General features: G+C 49.8%; 1 protein-coding gene across 1 annotated transcript in view; it reads right to left on the bottom strand.

The window, feature by feature from the left end:
• Window positions 1–1,695: 1,695 nt before the first annotated feature.
• The window catches only part of ALPL (alkaline phosphatase, biomineralization associated), a 59,654-nt gene continuing 36,971 nt past the window's right edge, over window positions 1,696–24,378 (bottom strand). Inside the window, exons 7-12 of the mRNA XM_053401182.1 lie at window positions 13,907–14,050; window positions 11,869–11,938; window positions 9,915–10,049; window positions 8,905–9,096; window positions 3,807–3,926; window positions 1,696–2,876 (exon numbers count right to left, since the gene is read on the bottom strand). Of these exons, the coding sequence (XP_053257157.1) occupies window positions 2,605–2,876; window positions 3,807–3,926; window positions 8,905–9,096; window positions 9,915–10,049; window positions 11,869–11,938; window positions 13,907–14,050 (933 nt within the window). The 3' untranslated portion in view covers window positions 1,696–2,604. The remainder of the gene's footprint in view (window positions 2,877–3,806; window positions 3,927–8,904; window positions 9,097–9,914; window positions 10,050–11,868; window positions 11,939–13,906; window positions 14,051–24,378) is intronic.

The raw sequence follows: 24,378 nt of genomic DNA, 5'->3' as shown, positions 1-24,378 counted from the left end.
GCTAGCTGGTCAAAGGCGGGTGTCACAATAGCATAGCCACCATGCAAATATGTGGGGAACTATGAATAACTGTGCCCTCAAAGGAGTGCTTAGGTTGAAGGCGGGTCTTGGGTCGCAAGAGGTTGGAGATTACTGAACTAGGCTGATAGCTGGACTGAGGAAATCAGGGAGCTGCCTTTTACAGAGTCCGGGCATTGGCCCAACCGGGTGACTGGCAACAGTAGGTCGCCAGGGTTTTCTCCCAGCCCTACCTAGCGGTGCCACTGGACACTAGAACTGGGACCCAGATGCCCTACCGCTGAACTATGGCCTTTGCCCAATCCTCTCCTGGAGCTGATTTTAAGGAGAGATGGAGATTCTGATAGTGCACATCCCTTGCACTGGATTTTACCCGCTGTCCACTGAGGGGGCAGGCTATTTGGGGTGGCCAGGAGAGGGTGTTTAGTCTACAGCAGGTGTTAAATATACAGCAGATGTGGAAGGGGATGGCTGTGTGTGCGTGAGTGCATACGTGCGTGCGTGCAGGAGCTTAGGAAGCCAGGGCCTGCTCCCTCCAGCACCTGCCACCTGAGGCACTGTCTCCTCTTTTTGCACAATGGCAGGGCCGGCCCTGGATACACGGTGCTGCCTTTAACCTCCTTGAGCCGTCAGAGGAGTCTTGAACTAATGGTTGACTCTGTGATTGCTCCAGTGCTATGGAGCAAGCTCAGAGTTCGAATCAGAGCCTCCTCCGGGGACTTGCTTTGCAGCTCCTCAATCCACCATGGGGCAGCACCTCTGCGTGTGGATGATACAAAGCCATTTGAAAAAGGGTTTTGAAGGCTGCAGGGTTTGTGATGCAAGTTGCTGGCTTAAGACACCCTCCAGCTGCCTCCCAGCGTTGCAGATCCAGCAACTATCTAATTCCCTCCAAGGACAGAGTTGGAGAAGCAAAGGCGGCGGAACTTTCTGTGTTGTTCACACAAAGCGAAACCATTTCGGATAGATCAAGGCTGTCCCTTGGGTGCCATGCAGATGTTGCAGGGTTTGCCGTTGCCCTATCAGCCCTAAAAGCTGGCTGGAGGCTGACAACATCTGGAGGGCTAAAGACGCTCCCCAGAACTGAAACAGGTCGGAAGGGATCGCATGGCTGGCTAATGTTGCAAGCTGCGTGCAGAGATAGCATCAGAGAGGAAAGCCAGCCCTTTTCCCAGCCCCAACGCCACAGCACACCACATGAGCATGGCTCACACCACATCAAACAGAGCCCCTCATCCTCCTCTCATCCTCTCAGCACAAGTTCTCTGCCACTTAAAAAAACAAAAACTTCAGAGTTCATTTCTTTAAACATACAATCAAAGGTTTGCTCATTGCTTTAAACAAAAGCATAGGATTTCAAATGCTGCAGAACTTGTGGTGTTACAACCAATGACCGCTTAAAACACACCCACCCCACCTGGTTTATCATTCAGGCATGATTTTGCTAAGGGTTAAGTGCATACATGTGACCAGTGCTTTTTTTCTTTAAAAAAAATGTTTAGGGGTACTCTCATTTTCCTACTGATATTGAAATACTGCCTCTCCATGAGGCCAAACTTAGATTCACGAAATGTTTAGGGGTATGTATACCCCCCCGTGTCCCCCCATAAAAAAAACATGCTGCATGTGAACAAATCAAGCTGAGCATTCCTTTGATTATTTGTTTGTTTTTGTGTGTGTGTGTTTTTGTTTTGTTTAACTGTTTTACTTCATACACACGCACACCCACACCCAAAAAGTGCTCCCGGAGCCATTTACAAAAAGCACTAATAAAATACATGTGAAAAGAAGAAAAGGGGACTGGGAAGGAGGAGGGGGGAGCAAACTAGGCGCAGAAGTCCTTCGAATGAAGGAATGGAAAGAGGTTCAAGGAGAGCGGAGCCCCAAAGTCTCCCAAAGGAGAGTCCTGGTGCAGCCCACGGTCTCTCTTTCTGGTATGTAGCCAGATGGAATCAGCTGCCCCCTTCGTTGGGAAAGAGGAACAACAAAGTTCAGAGGCCTGTGGGGCAGGGGAACGATAACCCTCTGCTTCTTTGAACTTAAATTTCACGGCTGGTTTTGAGCTGGTTGATTGGTGGAAGAACTCCCACTGCTCACAATATAAATCAGGAATAATGGATTGAGAAGGAAGAGTGGGTGGTTTTTGTTTTTTTATCTTTTAGGGGTGCCTGCCTTTGCAGAAGGAAGGAAGGTGACAAGCCTTTAAGACAGCAGGCGGTTAAAACGTTCTGGTGAAGTAAGAGACACTTCAGCAAAGAGAAGGAAAACAAATACGCGGAGCATGCCCTTCCCATGCAACAGAGCCCTATGGCGTTCTTATCTTCGTTGAGGAAGTTGCCGGAGAAAATATCTCAGAATGTCAGGCTGGCGTTGCTCCTGGAACATCCAAAACAAACAAGTGATGTTTGACCCGGTGCCCCCGGTGCCTTCGAGCCTGGAATGGAAATTCCTAGCGGTTGGTCAGTCGCAGCAAAGAGGTGCACTCTGTCGCTGAAACCTGAACCTCATTTCCAGAGGCAGGTCGTGGAGCCCCGGACGCTGCGCGGTCAGGCTCAACCGGTAGAGGAGCGCTCCGAAGGCAAGCCTTTAGAACAGCAGCCTGAGCAGAGCGAGGGAGAAGAACATGGGGGTCGCGGCGAGGAGTCCCGACGGGCTCCTTGTGGGCGCTCCGGAGCGGCAGTGGCCCGTGTTCTCGCCAATGCAGGCGGCGTAGGCCATGACGTGGGGGATGTAGTTCTGCTCATGGACTCCGTGGAGGAGGTGCGCCATGGGCCCCTTGGCGAAGATGGCCACGTCTTCCCCTCCATGTGTCTCCATGCGCATTGGGACGGCGGACTGGGCCTGGTAGTTGGCATCCGCTAGAGAGGGAGCGGGAAAATGGAGGAAACACTTATCAGGGTGCGTTTTGTGGGATGCAATCCATGAGAGGCAGTCAAGTACAACATTCCTTGTTTTCCTAGAGTGGACATGCGAGGGAATGTTTGGTCCAGCCAGTCAAAACTTCCTGTTCCTCCTGGCTAGAGCATCCTTCCTTTTGCATGTGATAGAAGGTAGGCATGACCTTACCTGTCCAGGTAACAAAAGGAAGAGTCATGCAGCAACCTTCCTCTTTTTGACTTCCTTCACTTTTGACCAGCTTCTAGCTAGGACTGCTCTGCTAGCTCTCAGCAATGGGGTAGATCCACATGTACATATTTGTAACTAAGTCTGCCTTCAGGAATCCAACTGTGAACTGATGTGAGTAAACTTCTTTTATTGAATTTGAATAAGATTGCCATGTCTTTATTCTTTTAAGATGGATTCAAGGGAACTTACAATTCACCAGGAATGTACCAGGAACGTACAATTCAATCTGAGACAGACTGAATTGTGTAATAGTGAGAGGCTCACACGAGCCTGCAACCAGCTATCTGCTGTGCATATAAAAAGGGGAATGTAACTCTGCTGCATAAAGGAGCTTGCTAGCGCAAGGTAGGAAGGATATCAATAAACAATATATCCTTTCCTGCCACCCTGAACATTCCCACACATTTCTCTCTATTAAAGTTATTAGACTTCTTAGCCGCTTTGCACAAGGAAAAAGTCTCAAAGCAACTTAGCGGTACGAAATGCAACCTGATAGAACCAGTGCAGAGTTAGAACCCATCTTAAAACTTAGAGCATTGCCCCCCCCGCCCCCGGTTAGAATTACCACCACCATTATGGCAGAGTGGAAGTGGAGGGAGGGGGGTGTAGGCAGGGGTGACTGGGGGTGGGGTAGGGGTGTCCCCTATAGGCCTGGGACTCACTGAAGTTCACTGTGGACACGTTCTCTCTCTCTCCATCGATGACTCTGTACCCGGGTCCATTCCCGTAGAGGATGGAGGTGAAAGGTTTCTTGTCCACGTCACTCTGCATCGGGGCCAGACCTAAGTTAAGGGGAAAAGAAGAAAGGAAGCACTAGGCAGACCTTACGCAGCCACTAAAATATTTATTATCATCATCATTATTGCTGTTGTTGTTATCGTTGTCATCATAGTTTAACAACTGTGAATTTGTTGAATCCTCTTTTTTAAAGTCACCCAGTGTGGTGGCCTGGGACTCGGGCTCAGACTCGGAAACAGAGGAGTCTCAGTCGGCACCGGATCCTTTGCCTCAGGCGGCACCTGAACCAAGTCTGGGGCCTGATTCTGAAGAGCCCCAGTCTGCACAGGTTCCCCTGCAACAAACACCAGCTGGGCCAAGTCAGGGGCCTGAGCCTGCCCTGGCTCCAGATGTGGGGATTACCTCGTTGCCTTCAGCTGGGCCATCACTTACAGCTGCTCCACTACCAGCTGGGTTAGGAGAGGCTGAGGTGCCCTCTGGGTCTAGTAACCCAACGACTTCTCCCGAGCTGCAGAGACTGAGGTCTGAGAGAAGGAGAGACCTGAGTACTCGCAGGAGGAGTGCTCGCCTTCGGGCAAGACAGGGAGGTGAGTCACCAGGGGATCAGGACCAGTCATTACCCCGACAAAGACAAAAGGCTGTCGGACCCCAACCCGGGTTGCGGGAGCAACGTTGCTGTTTGCTAGAACCTGCCTGAGACCCTGTGCCTGACCTTGCCTGGTTTACTGCCTCGTGTCCTGCCTTGGCCCTGTTGGACTGACTCCTCGCAGAACCCTTGGATTCAGGACCGGACCTGGACCACGTTGCTCGGGTTACCCCGAGCCCAGCACACCCAAGCTGTGTCAGGGACGGTGCTGAGGAGGGCTGCACTGAGGAAGTATGGTGGGAGCCACCCCCTCCCCCTGCTCCTGCTCCTGAATCTTCCCAGGAGTAGGACAGTATAGATTTGGAACAGTGGTTTGCCGAGGGGCACAGTTCAGAAGGCAGAAGCTGGGAAATACTGAATGGGGAACAGCTAGGAGAAGAACACTGGAAAAGAGAGGGTTAACAGATTCACAGTCATTGGACATCATTCCGCTGCCCAAGGTCACGAAGAGCTCAGAAAGTCTCGGAACAGAAAGTGCAGAGGGTGCAAGCTCAAGATGTAGGAATGATGTAGATTAACAGGGACGGATGGGGGTAATCCTTAATTGGGAGCACCGCCATTTCTAGGAGATGTGTTCTTTGTTCTCTCGCTGTGATTATTAAAGATCCTAACTGGTAAGACCTTCCTTTCGTTTGATCTTCTTATCTACTGCCACGGGAGGAGGAAGCTGATTCCCCGAAGCCTGACAGGTTGGTGGCCGTCACTACCTGTGACCTGCCATGGATGCTTTAGTTGAGATTCCTGCATTGCAGGGGGCTGGACTAAATGGCCCCTGGGTTTCCTTCCAACTTTACGATTCTATGATTCTACCTCCTGTGGGAAGGAGTTCCACAGTTTAACTATGTGCTTGCTACATGAAGAAGGACTTTCTTTCCTCCGTCCTAAGATTCAGCTTCATTGAATACCCATGAGTTCCAGTGTTAAGTTGAGAGGGAGAAAAGCTTTCCTCTGTTCACTTTCTCCAGGTAACACAGTGGGACACCCACAGTTCAATGGCATTTTACTGGTGTTTTATTGAGCAACGGGTCCTTGACAGGATGACAGTGCATTGGTGCGACAGATAAAGGTAAAGGGACCCCTGACCATTAGGTCCAGTCGTGGCCGACTCTGGGTTTGCGGCGCTCATCTCGCTTTATTGGCCGAGGGAGCCGGCGTACAGCTTCCGGGTCATGTGGCCTGCATGACTAAGCTGCTTCTGGCGAACCAGAGCAGCACATGGAAATGCCGTTTACCTTCCCGCTGGAGTGGTACCTATTTATCTACTTGCACTTTGACGTGCTTTCAAACTGCTAGGTTGGCAGGAGCAGGTACCGAGCAACGGGAGCTCACCCCGTTGTGGGGATTCGAACCGCTGACCTTCTGATCAGCAAGTCCTAGGCTCTGTGGTTTAACCCACAGCGCCACCCGTGTCCAGAAGCAGGACCCAAATTAACCAGGATGTTAAAGGCATGACAACACTATGGAGTTATAGGATTTGCACTGACTGGAAGTGGCCCAATGTTACCACCCCAATGTTTTTGCAGGCATAAACAGTCTGGGAAACGGGCTTGGGTGTGAATGCCCTTATAGCATCATGAGCACAAATCACCTTCGGAGAATGCAGCCATGTTCCCCGACAATCTTCGCTTCCCTGAGCTAAACACACCTGGTTCCTCTTAGCCTTTCCAATCTTTGTTTGAAACTTTTCTAGTTTGCCCATGTTCTTCTTTAAGTGCAGCGCCTGAACTGAACACAGCACTCCATACAAGCTCAGAGTAATGCAGAATAAAGCAGAACTGATGCTTCTTGCGACTTGGAAACAAGAGTTCTGTTAAACCAGCCTAAAAATCGCATTAGCCTTTTTGGCTGCTGTGTCACACTGCTGGCTCGTGTTCAACTTGTGAATTGCCAGACAGGTGATAGGGCAGCATATAAATACTTGATATAAATCAATTGCAGTGGGGGGGTGGAATTATGTGGAGCATCCAAGAAGCTCTGGGCAGGAACATCTTCCTGATATCTTTTTTTTTTAAGGTGATAAGTGATTAGAACTATGTAGCAATCCTACCTTGCATTTCAGCAAGGCAGGGCTAGGTGGCAATTCCTGAGAAACAGATGCCCTGCCAGTTTTAACAATTTTTACAACAACAACAACTTTACTTATACCTGCTCAGCTGACTGGGTTGCCCCAGCCACTCTGGGAGGTTTCCAAGTTCCAGTGTAATAAAACCACACTAAAAAACCAAATATTAATTTTTTTTATATACAGGGGTGCCTTCAGATGTCTTCTAAAAGTTGTGTAGTTTTTTTTATCTCCTTGACATCTGATGGGAGGCCGTTCCACAGGGCAGGCGCCACTACCGAGAAGGCCCTCTTCCTGGTTTCCTGTAATCTCGCTTCTCACAGGGAGGAAACAGCCAGAAGGCCCTCAGAGCTGGACCTCAATGTCTGGGCTGAACAATGCGGGTGGAGACACTCCTTCAGGTCTACTGGGCCAAGGCCGTTTAGGGCTTTAAAGGTCAGCACCAACACTTTGAATTGTGCTCAGAAATGTACTGGGAGCCAGTGAAGATCCTTTAGGACCGGGGTTATATGATCCCAGTGGCCGCTCCCAGTCACCAGTCTAGCTGCCACATTCTGGATTAGTTGTAGTTTCCCGGTCACCTTCAAAGGTAGCCCCACGCAGAGCACATTGCAGTAGTCCAAGCGGGAGACAGCCAGAGCATGCACCACTCTGGCCAGACAGTCCGCGAGAAATGATTAACCATTCTGCGCTGAATTTAATGGCACGCAGCAGTGTTTGCATTCCTCTGCAGTTCGGCTTCTGCCAAAAAGTTATTAGTTTCCCTGTCTTCTGTGGCAAGAGTATGTAACTTACACAATTTATGTAATTAATTAGATAAATTGTGTTGTTATTACGTTATTCCACACCATTCATTTCAATGTAAATGGGGCAAAACAATGTAATCCATTTCGTACTGTTTGTAGACTGAAAGCAACCGCGGCAGCAGTGAACGCCTAATTGATTTCTGCTACATTGATTTATGTTCCAAACACGGGACAAGTTAGTGAACCTCGGTAATTTCCACTCCTGTTTCTGTTTTCATGTGAATTTTCTAACATCCCTGATCGTCAGCAGGGGTCCTGTTTTGTTGCAGGAAAGCGGAATGAATCTGAAGTGTGCATGTGTTTTTAAAAAAACTAAAACCATGCCTGCCTGCTAGAAGTTTGTAACTCTGCTCTGGGAAATATTCCAAAACACTGTAAACGTTAGCCACAAATGTTTCTTTGAAAATTAGCGTGGAGAATGCTCCAGCAAACCCTCAGGGGGTGGATCTGCAATTATCTTTACAGAGAATAAGTATGTGGACAGACCCACAAACACATGCCCAACACCCACACGGGACATCCACTTCAGTCGGTCATCTCCAAGAACAAGGCTGGTTGATGTGAAAGCAGAAAGATGTCTGGAGAGCACCTGAAACTCTTTGCTTGTAAGGCCACCCGCCCAAGATAGGGTTGTCCTGTGTCAGGAATTTCCCAGACATAGCTGGGAATCGGCTGTCGGAAGCAGGGGCCGGGTGTCAGGGGCTGGACCGAGGAGGAATGGTGGGGACCGCTGCCCCCCCTTCTCCTGAACCTTCCTGAGAACAGGAGGACAGTATAGATTTAGAACAGTGGTTTGCAGAAGGGCATAGCTCAGAGGCTGCAGAGGGGAAATATTGGGAGGGGAACAGCAGGAGAGAGACAGCTGACAGACTCAGTGTCTTTGGAAAGCAGGACCAGGCAGCCATTGAGAGTAGTAGAACAGAAAGTGCAGAGGCAGAAAGCTCAGATCAGCCAATGTAGGGATGACTTATAATAGGAGAGACGGAGGGGGTGGGACTTTACTCGGAGTGACGCCATTATTTAAGGGAAACTACATTCCTTCTCTCTCTGTGAACATTGAATAAATTACTTGGTAAGACTTCTTCTTGTTTATCTGGTTCTTGGCTACCGCCATGGGAGGGGCAGGATTCTCTGAAGCCTGACACCAGGTGGAAATTGTTGAAATGTCTGGACAAATACAGGCATACAGCAACCCGCGTCGGTAGTGTCGTTTTGGGCGATGTCCCTTAAAAATAGCTCAAAAACTTCTTCTTTTTAGATTTTGAAAAAAAAAAAAAAAAGCGCGCGCTCAACAACTTTGGCAACCTGAGGCAGAGCAGTTGCCTGCCCCTCCATTCCAATGACAGAAACTGACCAGCTTGGTAGCTGAACAGGGGGGATATGAAAACACTACTGCGACTCTTAAATGTCAAGAATGGCCCCTCCAGGTGGTTGCAAACTGCGACCATAGGGCATGTTTAACCTCTCATCTACACCGTGGATGTCAGCTTGTGTGCATGTCAACATACCAAAAATGGGATTGCCGCGGGGCGTATACCCTCCAAAAGTGAAGACGTGGGAATGATCTGCAGTAACCACAGTCAGGGTGTCCTCAGAAGAGGTCATGATATCAGCCCGGCCAATTGCCCGATCCATCTCCACAGCTTCATGCAAAGCCTGCTTTGCTTTTCCTTCGTGGTGTCCATGGTCAATCCTGCCTCCTGCGGAAGGAATTATTAGAATCAGAAAACTGTAAGAAGCGCCCCAATTGTCCTCTAGTCCCAACCCTTACAATGCAGGAATTGCTGCTGAAGAATCCCTGGCAGATGGCCATCCAATCTCTGCTTAAATATCTCCAGCAAAGGAGAGCCCACCAACACTCAAATATTATCATCATTACTAAAATTGAATTTCTACTCTGCCCTTCAGAATTCGGCTTCTGAAATTCCCAGGGCAGTACATAACAATATGTTAGGATACACAAATTTATACAAACATCTTCCATAAAACCAGCAATTTATATAAGAAAACCAGCCACCAGAAACCAAAATCAGAGACAATCAGTCCTTAACCTGTTTCATATGTTGTTGTTTTACCGCCAACAGACCACAGTCAGAATCCAGTTTGTTTCAACCATGGTTTGGTGTTATGTGTGAACTTGGCCACGGTTTGCTTGGCAACCCCACCCCAGATGCTCACTGAGCTACAAAGGCACGAGGGCAAGCGCAGCTGGAAAGCAAACCATACTTTGAAGAAGCAAACCATGGTTTGTTTGTCTGTGGGGCAACTCATGACTTGCTAAACCAACAATGGCTTAAAAGAAACCACGGTGTTGTGTTGTATATGAACCAAGGGTTTCTTCATTCCTTTGGTGCTTTAAGAATATAAGAAGGTCCTGCTGGATCAGGCCAATGGCCCATCTAGTTCTGCTGTCACCCTCCACAATTGCTGCATAACTGGCCTTTGAATCAGCATGCAGGAACAGTGGTCCCTGCTACGATGGTCCCTTGCCTTCTCCACACCTTCTTCCTCCTCTCACCTTCTACCAGAAGGAAGAACCCAAGAGGGTTCTTCTGGAGGATTTTGAGGGCCACCTCCACCATTTCCGTCAGGGAAGGGTCTGTCTCGTTGTTCCTGTTCAGCTCGTACACCAGGTCAATCGGCTCAAAGAGGCCTGCGGACGAAAGCCAGAGGTGTGAGTTTCAGCCTCATTAACGCTCATGCTCCATTTGAGTCCCTGATCTCACTTAAATAATGTTTTTGTCTGTGTATTACATACTTGCATTTCTCCACAACGTTGGCATAGCATGCAGCCGTCCTAGTCAGGGCCGGCTCTAACATTGGGCAGAGTCAGCTGGCTGCTTCAGGCAGCAGATGCTAAGGGTGTTTGAGGCACACATGTTGCCTAATAATATTTATTATTATTTATTATTAAATTTGTATACCACCCTTCATCCGTGGATCACAGGGTGGTTTACAACATAAAAAAACACAAAAGACATACAGTGGTACCTCGGGTTACATACGCTTCAGGTTACAGACTCCGCTAACCCAGAAATAGTACCTCGGGTTAAGAACTTTGCTTCAGGGTGAGAACAGAAATCGTGCTCCGGCAGCGCGGCAGCAGCAGGAGGCCCCATTAGCTAAAGTGGTGCTTCAGGTTAAGAACAGTTTCAGGTTAAGAACAGACCTCCGGAACGAATTAAGTACTTAACCCGAGGTACCACTGTAATAAAATAAGAACGAAAACAAACCAATAATCTCCCCCTCCCACAACACATGTAAAAGGGCATTGGCTGTTAATCAGGCAAAGGCCTGGTTGAAGAGGAAAATTTTTGACTGGCGCCTAAAGGTGCATAATGAAGGTGACAGGTGAGTTTCCTTGGGGAGAGAATTCCACAAACAGGAAGCCACTGCAGATAAGGCCCTTTCTTGTGCTGTCACCCTCAGGACCTCGCATGGAGGAGGCACATGAAGAAGGGCCTCAAATGATGGACACAGAGTTGGTTTATATGGGTCGAGGAGGTCTTTGAGGTATTGCAGTCCTGAGCCGTTTAAGGGCTTATAGGTAAAAGCCAGCACTTTGAATTGGGCCCAGAAACTAATTGGCAGCCAGTGCATTATGCTCAAACTGCCTCGCCGTGGCAACCCAGCCGCCAAATTCTGCACCAGCTGATGTTTCTGAGCCATCTTCAGAGGCAGCCCCATGTATTGCAGTAATCTAACCCTCCTGGTCGATTGTTCGGGAGCTTCAGAAGCTTTCTTCAGCCCAAAAATCACAGCGACCGATGCCAAGAGACATCGGCCACATTTAGGGATCCGCAAAGTTTGTGCAGCTTGCATAAGAGACCTCAGCAACTCAGCATTTTGGCTAATCTACTTTATTTACATATAAGCACACACGGAGCACTGCAACATGGCTCCCTCTCTCTCTAGCATCAGACAGCAAAATGAAAGAACATCCTGTCTCCATCACTTTCCACTCTGTGGAGTCAAAATGTATATCGTCATGTGATAGACAACAATCCCATGACTGCAATCACAGAGCAGGAATTCTAACAGTTAGCAACGCATAGACAACAGTAGTTAGGTTGTCTCTGTCCAGACAGGGGTGCACCTGGGCCACCAGCCGAAGCTGATGGAAGGCACTCGGGGCCACTGAGGCCACCTGAGCCTCGAGAACCAGCAAAGGATCCAGGAAGACCCCCAAGCTACATACCCACTCCTTCAGAGGAAGTGTAACTCCCTCAAGAGCGGTCAACCTCCCATCTATTTGGTCTAGGAAACCACCCACTAAGATTGCCTCTGTCTTATCTGGATTGAGCTTCAGTTTGTTGGCTCTCATCCAGTCCATTACTGAGGCAAGGCAATGGTCCAGCACTTCCACTGCCTCACCTGCAGATGTAAAGGAGAAATAGAGCTGAGTGCCATCAGCCTATTGCTGACAACTTAATCCAAAATTCTGGATCACCCCTCATGAACTAGAAACTCACCCATTAAATAGTCCACCTTGTTCAGGTCAAGCTTCATCAGTTCTGTCCGATTCCACACATAAAAGGCGTTCTGGGAGAGAGAGAGAGAGAGAGAGAGAGAGAGAGAGAGAGAGAGAGAGAGAAGAATCAATTTGCCACTGAGGAGCACCTTTGGTGGTCGTCTACTAAACTGGTGCAGTGATGAGGTGAAATAGCAGTACTTCCAAGGGGTTGTATGGATTGGGCCCCTCTCATCAAGGCCACTGGGTTTGTTTTCATGACTATAGTAGAGTGTGAGGATCACCAGGACCAAACAGATCCCCAACTGGGATTGTCATTATTGTTGTGGGTTTGGGGGGATCAGTCTGGGTGATGCCCCCAGTCCTTTCCAGTTCTTGGGGTCCTATAAAAGGTAAAAAAGATAAAGGACCCCTGGACGGTTAAGTCCAGTCAAAGGCGACTATGGGTTGCGTGGCAATACTCGCCCCTATCCACAGTTAGAGTAAATAACGACAACGGACACCAGAATTAAGGTTAATGGGCGAAAAATGGCCACAACTTTATTGATTACAGGAAAGAGCGGTATTGGCCTTAGGCATTGGCCCTATCACATCCCTATGCACATCCCTAGGCGCTCCCCGAGGGGTTACCGCTCGGGAGCGCGCTTTAGGCCCTAGTCTCCATAGGTTTCGGACGAGGCGACGCCCCCCCGGAGTCCTTTAACGAACTACCCTTCAGCATTTGGGGGAGGTGATGGCGTTCCTCCACCCAACTCATTTGCATGATAATAAATTCCCCTGCCAATGCCTAACCGCCAAAACCAAAGGTGTTGTGACGTTTTGCTACGAGGTAGGCGAGAAAACCAAGTGGCTTCCAAAATAATGCCAATTAGCCAAATGGAAAAATTCCTACCAGGCCCCTTGCGGCGACCAGCCGAAGCCCATAGCAAAGTCCGAATGCAACCTAGAGGGCGGGTGGGTGGGAAACTGCAGCCACTAGGAGGAAGGAAAGGGGCAAGCTAGGGCTGCCCCGACCTTAAATTGCCCCTAGTGAGCCCGCCCCCACCGCCATCCGATTGGCTGGCGACGTGACTAAATGAATATTGATGACCGGGAAATCCCTGAGTCCCACGGGACTGACGCCAGTCCCGCGAGGCTGTAGGCGGGGCGTGAGCCCGCAACACCCCCCCCCTTATGTCGGGAGTGGCTTTGCGGCACTCAAATCTTGCTTTTCAGGCTGAGGGAGCTGTCGTTTGTCCACAGACAGCTTTCCAGGTCATGCGGCCAGCATGACCAAACCGCTTCTGGCACAACAGAACACCGTGACCAGAGCACACGAAAACACCATTTACCTTCCCGCCGCAGCGGTACCTATTTATCTACTTGTGCTGGTGTGCTTTCGAATTGCTAGGTTGGCAGGAGCTGGGACAGAGCAACGAGAGCTCACCCCGCCATGGGGATTTGAACCACCAACCTTCTGATCAGCAAGCCCAAGAGGCTCAGTGGTTTAGACTACAGTGCCATGAGGTCTTATATCCAGTGAGGGTTAGGATCTAAGAGAAGATTCTGTTGCTGAACTGGTTAGACAGGTTTCTTTGTACGTCATTGACCTTAGCTGGCCATATAAGTGTCCTGATCAGCATCCCAGACGAATGAGCCACAAGAGCTACAACTGAAGGATGGTTCCCTCCAGGCTCATGGACCCCACTCTCCTTGCTGCTAGGTAGGAGAACAAGAGTCAGAGAGCTGAGCCGGAAACAGGTTGGAAGCTGGAAGACCAAAGACCTGCTTGCTCTGTGCTGGACCCCAAGGAGCGACTGATGAGACGCAAGATCTGTTGGGGCGTCAATGCCGTGAGCATCTCATGCTCAGGTTGGATATTTGTGTGAATCAAACCGTATATTCTACAGACACCGCAGCCTCTGCCAACCTTCACCCCAAGGAAATCAAACTCTGGGAAAGCCCCGGGCTGCTTGAGATTGGGGTGGGGTGGAACATCATTGCAATCATAATCACTACTCCAGACTTCACCGGGAGGGTTCCAAAAATGTCCCATTTACCTTATCCTTTGGTTTTGTCTTCCTCCATGCCTCAATGAGGTTCCTGCCATCCAGCCGAGTCCCCCTGAACTTCTCCTCGTTCGGATATTCCACATCGCTGGTGTTCTTGGGGAACATGTACTTCCGACCCCCTCCCATAATCACCTGAGCAGGAGGCAAGGAAAGGAGTCTGTTTCTACCTGGCATGCAAGGTGAACATGAACATCACAGTACCGCTTGGGTCGAAAAGACTTTCAGAGCGGCTTGCAAAGCTTGAGGCTGCAGTTGGAAGAGGACGATGTGCTCAGCTGAGAAAAAAGACACCAGTGGCTGAGCCAAGGCCATCCTGCCTCCTGATTGGACAAGGCTTTGGTGCAGGGCCACAGGCCAGTGGTGAGACATGTGAGGAAAGGTTCAATCCCTAGAAAAATGCAACCTGAGCTGTTGATAGAAGTAGTACGACTCATGCAACACGTTGGCGACTAATATACACACAAGAATTACCAAAATAATTATACATTCTTTATCAACCTTCTGAGAAAAATACAAAACCTTGTGCAAAGCCACAGAGACTTACGAACTACCCAACCTAAGATGAGCTTATAATGTCTGGTTTCAATGGATTTTTCAAATGCTTTTGTTTTCTTTATCTTTTTAGGCTTTGCACAAGGTTTTGTATTTTTCTCAGAAGATGGATAGAGAATGTATAATTATTTTGGTAATTATTGTGAGTGTATCAGTCGCCAACGTGTTGCATCAGGTTCAATCCCTGGCAGAGAGTTACAGAGCAGGTAAAAAAAAAAGAGGTAAATGACCCCTGGACGGCTAAGTCCAGTCAAAGCAACTATGGGGTTCCCTCGCTTTCAGGCCAAGGGAGCCGGTGTTTGTCCACAGACAGCTTTCCAGGTCATGCAGCCAGCATGACTAAATTGCTTCTGGCGCAATGTGACACCGTGACGGAAAACAGAGTGCACGGAAACGCCATTTACTTTCCCGCTGCAGCGGTACCTATTTATCTACTTGCACTGGTGTGCTTTTGAACTGCTAGGTTGGCAGGAGCTGGGAGAGAGCAACAGGAGCTCACCCCATCGTGGGGATTTGAACCGCCCACCTTCCGATTGGCAAGCCCAAGAGGCTCAGTGGTTTAGACCACAGCGCCACCTGCCTCCCTAGTTACAGAGCAGGCTGGCTGGAGTGCTGCTTCTCTGCCCAAGACCCTGCAAAGCTGCTGCCGGCCAGAGCAGCAGGTCCTGAGCCTGATGGGCAACAAAGCAGCTTAGGGCATCTGCGTCCTGCCCAGTTCTGTCACTGTGTCTACTGCAGCACCCGACGGGCTCCCGCGATAAGGCAGGCAAGCAACCGGGAATGCGAGTCAAGGTGGACAGTTTGTTCCAGTGTAAACAGAACACCGTCTGACTCAGCAGGGTGTATCTAAGGACCTTTCCATGTTCTGGACATTTTATCATGCCACTTTGGCTCTGGGGCGAACGAGAACACCTTGGCTCCAGTTTTGTGGGACAACTGCAGGAATTGTGGTTGTAAGACCTGGATAAACAAACCTCCCAAAATGAGGTTTCAAAGAACCTCCTCTCTCATTCTGCTCAGTTTCCACTCAGTTTCCATTCAGACAGAATAAAAAAGGGGCCTCAGGTGGAGTGTTAGAATGTTAATAGAAAACTTGGCCCAAGAAGGGAATTGCTGAGCAGGCACTAGAGCATAGCTGTCAAGTTGCAGATTTGAAAATAAGGGACCAGCAGCCTCGAAAATAAGGGATCAGCAGCCAAAATAAGGGATTTTAGTCAACCAGCTGAAATACGAAGTTAAAAGGGACCAGATAATTTGGGAGAGCAGCGCTGGTTTTTAGCCCTTCGTTTCCAGAGGTTGCTGCTCAAGACACCAGCTGATGAAACACTGCAATTAAATAACTACAAGCAGCAACCACTTTTCACGCAAAATGAAGTCCAAGCTATGAAGATGCTGCTGCAGTTCTGTATCTTTTCTCTCGTGCTCCATCTGCAGCTCTCAGTTCCATCAGGAGGGGCGGGAGGAGGGGGGGAAATAGCGCCCGAAGTAAACCCGCAGATCAGACCATCTATGGTCTACCACTACAAATCTATGGGAGAAGTGCTTGCGGTCCTTCCTCCGCTTTCCCCCCTCTATGCTTAGCCCTTGGAACACCAGCCCGCGCCTCCTCCTCCTCTCTCTGAACTGCTTTCTCTATGGTTGCCCTCACTCTCCTCTCAAGGCTCCTCAGTCCCGGCGGGGAGGGGCTCCCGGGGGCCGAGGCTGGTGAGAGGAGGCCGGAGGGGGGCGGGCCGGACAGCCAAGCAACACAGTTGGAGCCTCCCTCCTTCCTGGCCAGCAGGGAGGGAGGGAGAGGAACTGCTTCCTTTGAAACCCGGGAAATTTAAGGGACATCATCAATAAGGGACAGCAGCGGGACAGGGCGCTGGGATAAGGGAGTTTCCCGCCAAATAAGGGACGGTTGACAGCTATGCACTAGAGACATTTTGAAAGGGAAGGAAAAGTCTAAGGAGAGTCCTACATTTGGTTCATAAACCTCTGCAGGTTTAAAAGAGATGCTTCCTGACTGTCTGTCTTCCTGCAATCTGTCCTTTGCAGGCTCTCTGCCCAGCCCAATAGGCGCTTACAATTCAGCTGGGCTGCATCTGTGAAGGCCTGCGACGGAGAGCCTGTTTATTTGACCACAATTACGCTTCTTTGCTGGCACTCCAACCTCCTCCTCTGATTTAGGGTCTTAGAAGGTGAATCATCCAGTGCAGCAGAACTGGGCCAGGTTGTGGGGTGGGGGGAAAGAGATTTGAAGGGGAATATTTAATTACACACCCAACAGAATTGGCTCGCCCAACATGTAATTATTGCAGAAGAAAGTTAAAATTATTATCTTCTTTTTTTTTTTAATGGACATATTAAGCTGCTTAAATAACAGGTTCAGCTTTTTGCTTTATTTTTGCCGTGGGTTTATTTGAAGTAGAGAGACACACCCACCCCTATTTATTTACCCCGGGGGGAAATGCGGTGCCGGGTTCCATCGGACGATGCGAGCAGTGAAAGGAGCCCGGAGACTGACCTCTGTTGCACAAACCACGGGGTGGCTGGGGCCGTTGTGGCCGCCTGTTTGCACTGCCACGGCTGCTGCAACCAAGCTAACATCTCCCCTGGCATTGCCGGCTGTTCCTGGGCCAGGGCTGTTTGGAGGGCGCCCAGCAGTGCTCCAGGCGCCCACAGGCAGCAGGAATGCGAGGTCATGCCTGGCTTAGCCAGACCTTTGTGGTGGGGGGAGAGCATTCTGTGGGGTTTGTGGCAGGGTGTGGCTGGCACCAATCTTCTGGGCCCCAGCACCTCTCTTGCACGAATCTACGGTTCGCACTCATGCCTCGCTGCTGCTGTTCCTCCTCCACCAGCCGCACGGGGACCCAGCGCCTTCCGCAACCTGCCAGGAGAGCGCATGGTTTAGCCCGGTGAGAAATCTAATTCCATGGCAAGGCCTCAGAAAACTGGGAGTGGGAAGCCAGCTGAGTTTCTGAGCTGCCTGGCTCAGCCTCCTCTGGGCAACCCAGGAGCCCCAATGTGCTTGCATAACATTAGTGGCTTCTAATAACTGGCTTCCTTTGCCTGCGCACTGCAAAACGCCTCTTCACCCAGAGGAATGAATGCCACAGCGAGCGGCCAGCACCGCATTGAAACAGGCCTCTCCTCCCCTTAACTCTCTCCCTTTCTCTCTCTCTTTTTCCCTCCTGCTTCAGCTGGAAATTTTTCGCCCTGAGGGTATATATTTCATTCTGCGTTTGTTAGATTAAACTCCTCCGAGGAGCATGGAAACAGCCCTGTTTCTTCATCCGGAAAATGCCATGCCACCAAGTTCATGGGCACTAGGAAGATCCTGATTGTATATTGATTACTTTTAAAGGCTGAAGAGTTTAAAAAACCCAAAAGACTCTGCGTTATACTGAGTCAGACCCTTGATCTGTCTAGCTCAATGTTGTCTACACTGACCGGCAGTAGTGGATCCCCAGGGTTTCAGGCAGGGAAGTTAAGAGGAAAGTTTGTGTCTTTAAAAGATGTCTGGCGGTTGCTTCATCAGGTATGGCAGAGGGAAAGGGTACCCCTGAATCAGGCATAGGCAAACTCGGCCCTCCAGATGTTTTGGGACTACAACGCCCATCATCCCTAGCTAACAGGATCAGCGGTCAGGGATGATGGGAGTTGTAGTCCCAAAACATCTGGAGGGCCGGGTTTGCCTACGCCTGCACCTTCCGATCAGCAAGCCCAAGAGGCTCAGTGGTTTAGCGTCACTCGTGTCCCTGAAACCTCTGAATTACAAGCTGTTGGGGAGCAAAAGTTTAGAGAAAAGATAAGTCAGAGGCAACAGGAAAGTTTATACAATTATGAGCGGCACAGAGAGCAGCACTAGAACTCGTGGCTATCCAAAGAAGCTGGATGCTGGAAGACTGAAGACCTATAAAAGAAAGGACTTCTTCATGTAGTGCGTGGTTAATACTATGGAACTCCCAGGGGCAGGAAGCAGCGATGACCACACACTAAAGGTAAAGGTACCCCTGCCCGTACGGGCCAGTCATGTCCGACTCTAGGGTTGCGCGCTCATCTCGCTCAAGAGGCCGGGAGCCGGCGCCGTCCGAAGACACTTCCGGGTCACGTGGCCAGCGTGACGAAGCTGCAACTGGCGAGCCAGCACCAGTGCCGCACACGGAAACGCCGTTTACCTTCCCGCTATAAAGTGGTACCTATTTATCTACTTGCACTTAGGGGTGCTTTTGAACTGCTAGGTGGGCAGGAGCTGGGACCAAACGACGGGAGCTCACCTCGCCGCGGGGATTTGAACCGCCGACCTTGCGATCGGCAAGTCCTAGGCGCTGAGGTTTTACCCACAGCACCACCTGCGTCCCGACCACAAACTAGGATGACTTTAAAAGAGGATTAGACAAATTCATGAAGGAAGAGAAGGCCTTTGACAATGGCAGATCTTGGGGTCTCAAATTTCAGCGGCGCCCTGGGCAATGTCAAAATTTGGCGCCCCCACCCTGCCTCAAGCCTTCCATTCTACATCATAGCTGCAGTGCGCCAAAGGCTCCATACCCTGTGCAACCAAACTGGTTGCGTCCCCCTAAATCCACCTCTTGGCGACTATGCTCTGCCTTTCAATGGCTGTCACGTGGAAGAGGGAACAAACTTGTTTTCTCCTGCTCTGGAGGGTAGGACTCGAACTAATGGCTCCAAAGTCCTACATTGGCTCCCAGTACATTTCTGAGCACAATTCAAAGTGTCGGTGCTGACCTTAAAAGCCCTAAACGGCCTCGGTCCAGTATACCTGAAGGAGCGTCTCCACCTCCATCGTTCTGCCCGGACACTGAGGTCCAGCGCCGAGGGCCTTCTGGCGGTTCCCTCATTGCGAGAAGCCAAGTTACAGGGAACCAGGCAGAGGGCCTTCTCGGTAGTGGCACCCACCCTGCGGAATGCCCTCCACCAGATGTCAAAGAAAAAAACAACTACCAGACTTTTAGAAGACATCTGAAGGCAGCCCTGTTTAGGGAAGCTTTTAATGTTTAACAGACTACTGTATTTTAATACTTTGTTGGAAGCCGCCCAGAGTGGCTGAGGAAACCCAGCCAGATGCGCGGGGTATAAATAATATATTATTATTATTATTATTATTATTATTATTATTACTACTACTACTACTACTACAAGAAAAGAGATTCTGACTAAGCATATGGCTAAACTTTCTGACAGTTAGAGCTGTTTGGCAGTGGGAACGGTCTTCCTCGGGAGGTTTTTAAGATAGCCGTCTATCACAGTTAAAATTCCTGCATTGAGACCAGACTAGCCACACAAGGCACCAAATGGGTGCCCAGCTACAGCCCGTCATCCAACGCCTCCATTGCTGCCCGCAGAACCTCCAGTGTGAACATCGGCCCACAGAGACATCAGCATTGCCTCTAGGCGCTGCTGGCATCATTCTACCACCAGGGGGAGCTGTGTCCCCTCCTGCTGTACCCACTGCCTGAGACAATAGGCATTGATTGTGCTTTTGGGCAATCTGTGCCAGCTGGCATTGGGTGCCCTGCTGTGACGATGCAACCAATGCGCTCTGCTACAATGGCCCAGATAAAAGATTAACGCACGACACCACGGCGCATCTTTCAAGCTTCTCTTCACCCTGAGCGTGGAATGCATCTGCAGAGAGGTGCCCTCTGGCCTCCTGGCACTCTCTCGCCCTTGCCAGCTTCCTGTGTTTGGGGGAAATGGGCCGGGGAGGTGGGGGCTGCTGGCTGGGTCCTCGAGAGAGTGGGCCTGAATAGCAACAGGGGCCCATTGCCCGAGTGCCAGGTGCAGGCAGGGACTGGGAAGAGGCCACCCTGCTCACTTGCGTTCTCTCGCCTCTTTGGGTTGCAAGGCAGAAGACGAGAACAGCTGTTGTGGGAAACAGAGACACAATTCAGGCTCTCTGGTCCGACATGAAGAAGAAGGAGGAAGGGTCTATGCTGCTGGAGACTTTCTTGGGTTGCTTTCTCAAGGGCCTCCCCTCTCGCCCCCCTCAGAGCCGCCGATTCGCACAACTTTTCCACTCGCCACTCTGAAAGCTTTCTTTGAGCTGATCTGCATAGTTAAATCAGCTGCTTGGAAAACGCCAAAAGCTTCTAACCTCGGCCTATCCTTCTCAGCCAGCCAAGAGCCTGGCTGTTGTTCCAGGCAAGGAATAGATGAAGTCACCCATTTGGGGTTTTCCTCGTTTTTCCAATCTCCACTTCTCCACATTCTCACACTGCTTTGCAGTTTTTCGTCAACGTCCCCGGGAAATTTTGCCAGTATCCGAATGCAAATTTCTCTTAGGCTACACTTTTCCCCCATGCAATTACCCCTAATGTTTGCCAGCAGATTTTGGTATGTCCTTTCCACTAATGCATTTCCCTTCAATATAAATGTTTATCCAGCAGGATCATTTGGCATTACAAAATTCAGAGAAGGGGGGCTTTTGAAGAGTAGCTGCGATTAGGTGTGTTTATTCTTTCGGGAAGTACAGATCCCGAACCAAATTCCTTTCCCACCCCCCTTCCAGATGAAATATCTGTGCAACGGATAAAACATAGGGCTGTCACCTGATTCCTCAACTTTTGTACAGCCCACCCCTCTGTTCAGCCATCTGGGCTAGAGATTTTAGCTTTCAATAAAAGGGAACCAAATCAGGACAGCAGTGGTGTATCTTCCACAAGAGCAGGGTTCAAGGGCAGAAAGATGATCCTTTATGCACAACCGAGGAAACATTGTGACTCACAGGGAGACAAACCGCTTCTTGGTTTAACTTCCAAGATTTGCAAAGAAAGTTGCAATGCAAGGCAAGAAGGGAAGAACGGAAGAGGAAGAGGAAGAGGAAGAAGAAGAAGAAGAGGAGGAGGAGGAGGAGGAGGAGGAGGAGGAGGAGGAGGAGGAGGAGGAAAGGCCCACATTTGCCTGAAAGAAACAGGAGGTTTTTCTGTGAATGTGGTGGGATGGGTGATTCTGTTTTTTAGTTCATTGCAAGACAAACAGACAGAGAGGTTTTTCTCCCAAGACCCAGCCAAGTCATTAGATGGTAATTCAGCCCACAATCTCTAATTTAAGGTGTTTCCTTTTAAAAAAGAAAGATTTTTGTTGTTGCTGTAAGACTCCTCATGCTTTAACCAATTTCAATTTGTATATGTTCTATGCACCATGAAGCGTTGAGAGAAAGAAGGCAGGGAGCAGCTTTCCCCCCCCCCAAATGAAAGATCTGAGGGGAGCTGGGGGCAGGGATTAAATATTCTGTCAATTTTCCGCTTCCCTGGCTTTCTAAATTTTCCAGTCTTCAATTCAGATCTCCACATCTCCACAGCAATTTGAGCTGTTGTTGTTTCGATCTTTGTGAAAATTCATCAGTATAATCATCATCATAAAAATAAACACGGTTCTGCAAGCAATTTCCCCAGAATAGGGTGCATTTTCTTTGTTTTTTCTCCCCAAATACAGGCATCCTTGTGCTTATTGTTTGCTTGTAGAAGTGCCTTGCAAAATCTGGAGAAGTGTGAATTTTGAAGGACTGCTGTGCTTCAAATATTGCTTCGAGAAGTACGCACTAGGGAGCTTCTCATCCAAGGGTGCAAATGTAAGATTCACATCTATTGCTCCGCCCACTTATGCACCACTGTCATGTGACCCTGGAAAGGTTTCCCACGAGGTCATGTGACCCCTGAACTCAGCCTGAGGATAACATGGGGTTAGGGAGGCCGTTTTCAGTCGCCCTGATCTCCTTGGAGCAGGACTGAAAATGCAATAAATCCACCCAGAGCAGGATCCTCCCTTTTGTGTCCCTCTCGCACCCACCCACCTTGCTCTTCGAAATAACTGCTTGCTACCGAAACCAGAGAGCGAGAGTAACGCCCAAGGAAGGGCCGTGGTTTTCCACGTACGGCATAGTACATTCTGCACAAAGTAGAATAATTATTAGGCTTGCGGCAGAGCCTGAGCCGTTCTGCAGTCCCAGGAGACAGTGCTGGGAGCTAAATGGACCGCTCATCTCAGGGGTGGGGAGCCTTTAGAAACCCCAGGGGACGCATTGCCTTCTGGGGGGGGTGGCACATGCCAGGGGTGGGGCAAAAGCAGGTGGAGCAATTGATGTGAATTTTTCCCTTCGCGCAGTAGGCTAGTTTCCACGCATCCCTCTCTGGCCTCCATTTCATGCAGGCAAGAGGCATTATCTGAGTCCAGGGACAGGTACCAGTCAGGCAAAAACATTCAGGGGGAAGACCATTGAGGGGTGAGCCCTAGGGACAGGGCTGGGGAAACCCAGCCAGATGGGTGGGGTATAAATAATAAAATTCTTCTTCTTCTTCTTCTTCTTCTTCTTCTTCTTCTTCTTCTTCTTCTTCTTCTTCTTCTTCTTCTTCCAAGGGCCTAAATTCCTTCATTTGCTGCATTTCCATCCTGTCTTTCCCCCCCAAGCAGCTCCAAGTGGTGTACAGTGGTACCTCTGGTTGCGAACGGAATCCGTTCCGGAGGCCCGTTCGCAACATGAAAAGCCCTCAACCTGAAGCACCGTATCTGCACACGTGAGCGGCGTGATTTGGTGCTTGTGCGCATGCGTGAAGCGTGATTTAGTGCTACTGTGCATGCGCAAGCAGTGAAACCCGGAAGTAACCCAGGTCACCGCGGGACGCAACCTGAAAAAACGTAACATGAAGCAAACGTAACATGAGGTATGACTGCATATCGTTCTGCCTCTCCTTGTTTAATCCCCGCAACAGCCATCCTGCGAGGTAGGTTAGGCTGAGAGGCAGGAACTGGCTCAAGGTCACATCCAGGCATAGCTGTCAACTTACAGATTTGAAAATAAGGGGCCAGCAGCCTTGAAAATAAGGGACCGGCAGCCAAAATAAGGGACCTGCAGCCTCACCTCTTCCAGGCACTCCAGTCTTCCTGTCCTCCTGCAGTCTGGTCAAACTCATGCTGGTAGCTTCGAGAACACTGTCCAACCAACTTTGTAACCAGAGGTTCAGCTGAATAGAATCTGAATCACAAGGCCTATGCAGCCTCAACTTAAGATGGCTCCCCGGCCTGGCTTTGCACTGCAAAGTTTGCAGCAGCACGTGTAACAAAATGGCGTCCAGCATTCAAAAACCCCCTCAGCTTGCATTAACTAGCCACACACAAGGCATGCAAGCTCCACCCCCCAGTCGTTCTTAGACTTCTTATTGGGTGAGCAACACAGCCAAGCAACACAGTTGGAGCCTCCCTCCTCCCTGGCCGGCAGGGAGGGAGGGAGAGGAGCTGCTTCCTTTGAAATTTAAGGGACATCATTTAAGGGACATCTATCAATAAGGGACAGCAGCGGGACATGGCACTGGAATAAGGGACTGTCCCTTCAAATAAGGGACACTTGACAGCTATGCACCCAGGGAGCTCCACGTCTGAGGGGGAAAAGATCAGGATAGTGGAGGGTTCGGAAACCAAGCCTTATGAGGAACGTTTGAGGGAGCTGGGGATGTTTAGCCTGGAGAAGAGGAGACTGAGAGGAGATAGGAGAGCCGTCTTCCAATATCTGACAGGTTGCCACATGGAGCAAGTTTGTTGTCTCCTGCTCTGGAGGGTAGGACTCAAACCAATGGCTTCAAGTTACAAGAAAGGGTCAACTTCCTGGCATTAAGAGCCGTTTGACAGTGGCATGGCCTCCCTCGGAAGGTGATGGACTCTTTTTCCTCGGAGGTTTTTAAAGCAGAGGTTGGACAACCATCTGATATGGATGCTTTAGCTGAGATTCCTGCGTTGAAGGGGGTTGGACTAGATGACCCCTAGGGGGTCCCATCGAATTCGACAATTCTAGGATTCTATTACTCTAACCCAAACCAAGGTCCAGGGGCTGGATGCAGCCCGATCGCCTTCTAAATGCGGCTCGTGGATAGTCGGGGAATCAGCATGTTTTTACATGAGTAGAATGTGTC

The sequence above is a fragment of the Podarcis raffonei genome, chromosome 8 (genome assembly GCF_027172205.1).
Source record: "Podarcis raffonei isolate rPodRaf1 chromosome 8, rPodRaf1.pri, whole genome shotgun sequence".
Taxonomy (NCBI): Eukaryota; Metazoa; Chordata; class Lepidosauria; order Squamata; family Lacertidae; genus Podarcis; species Podarcis raffonei.
Note: the sequence above shows the minus strand (reverse complement) of the source record. Positions and strands in the feature narration are given on the sequence as shown.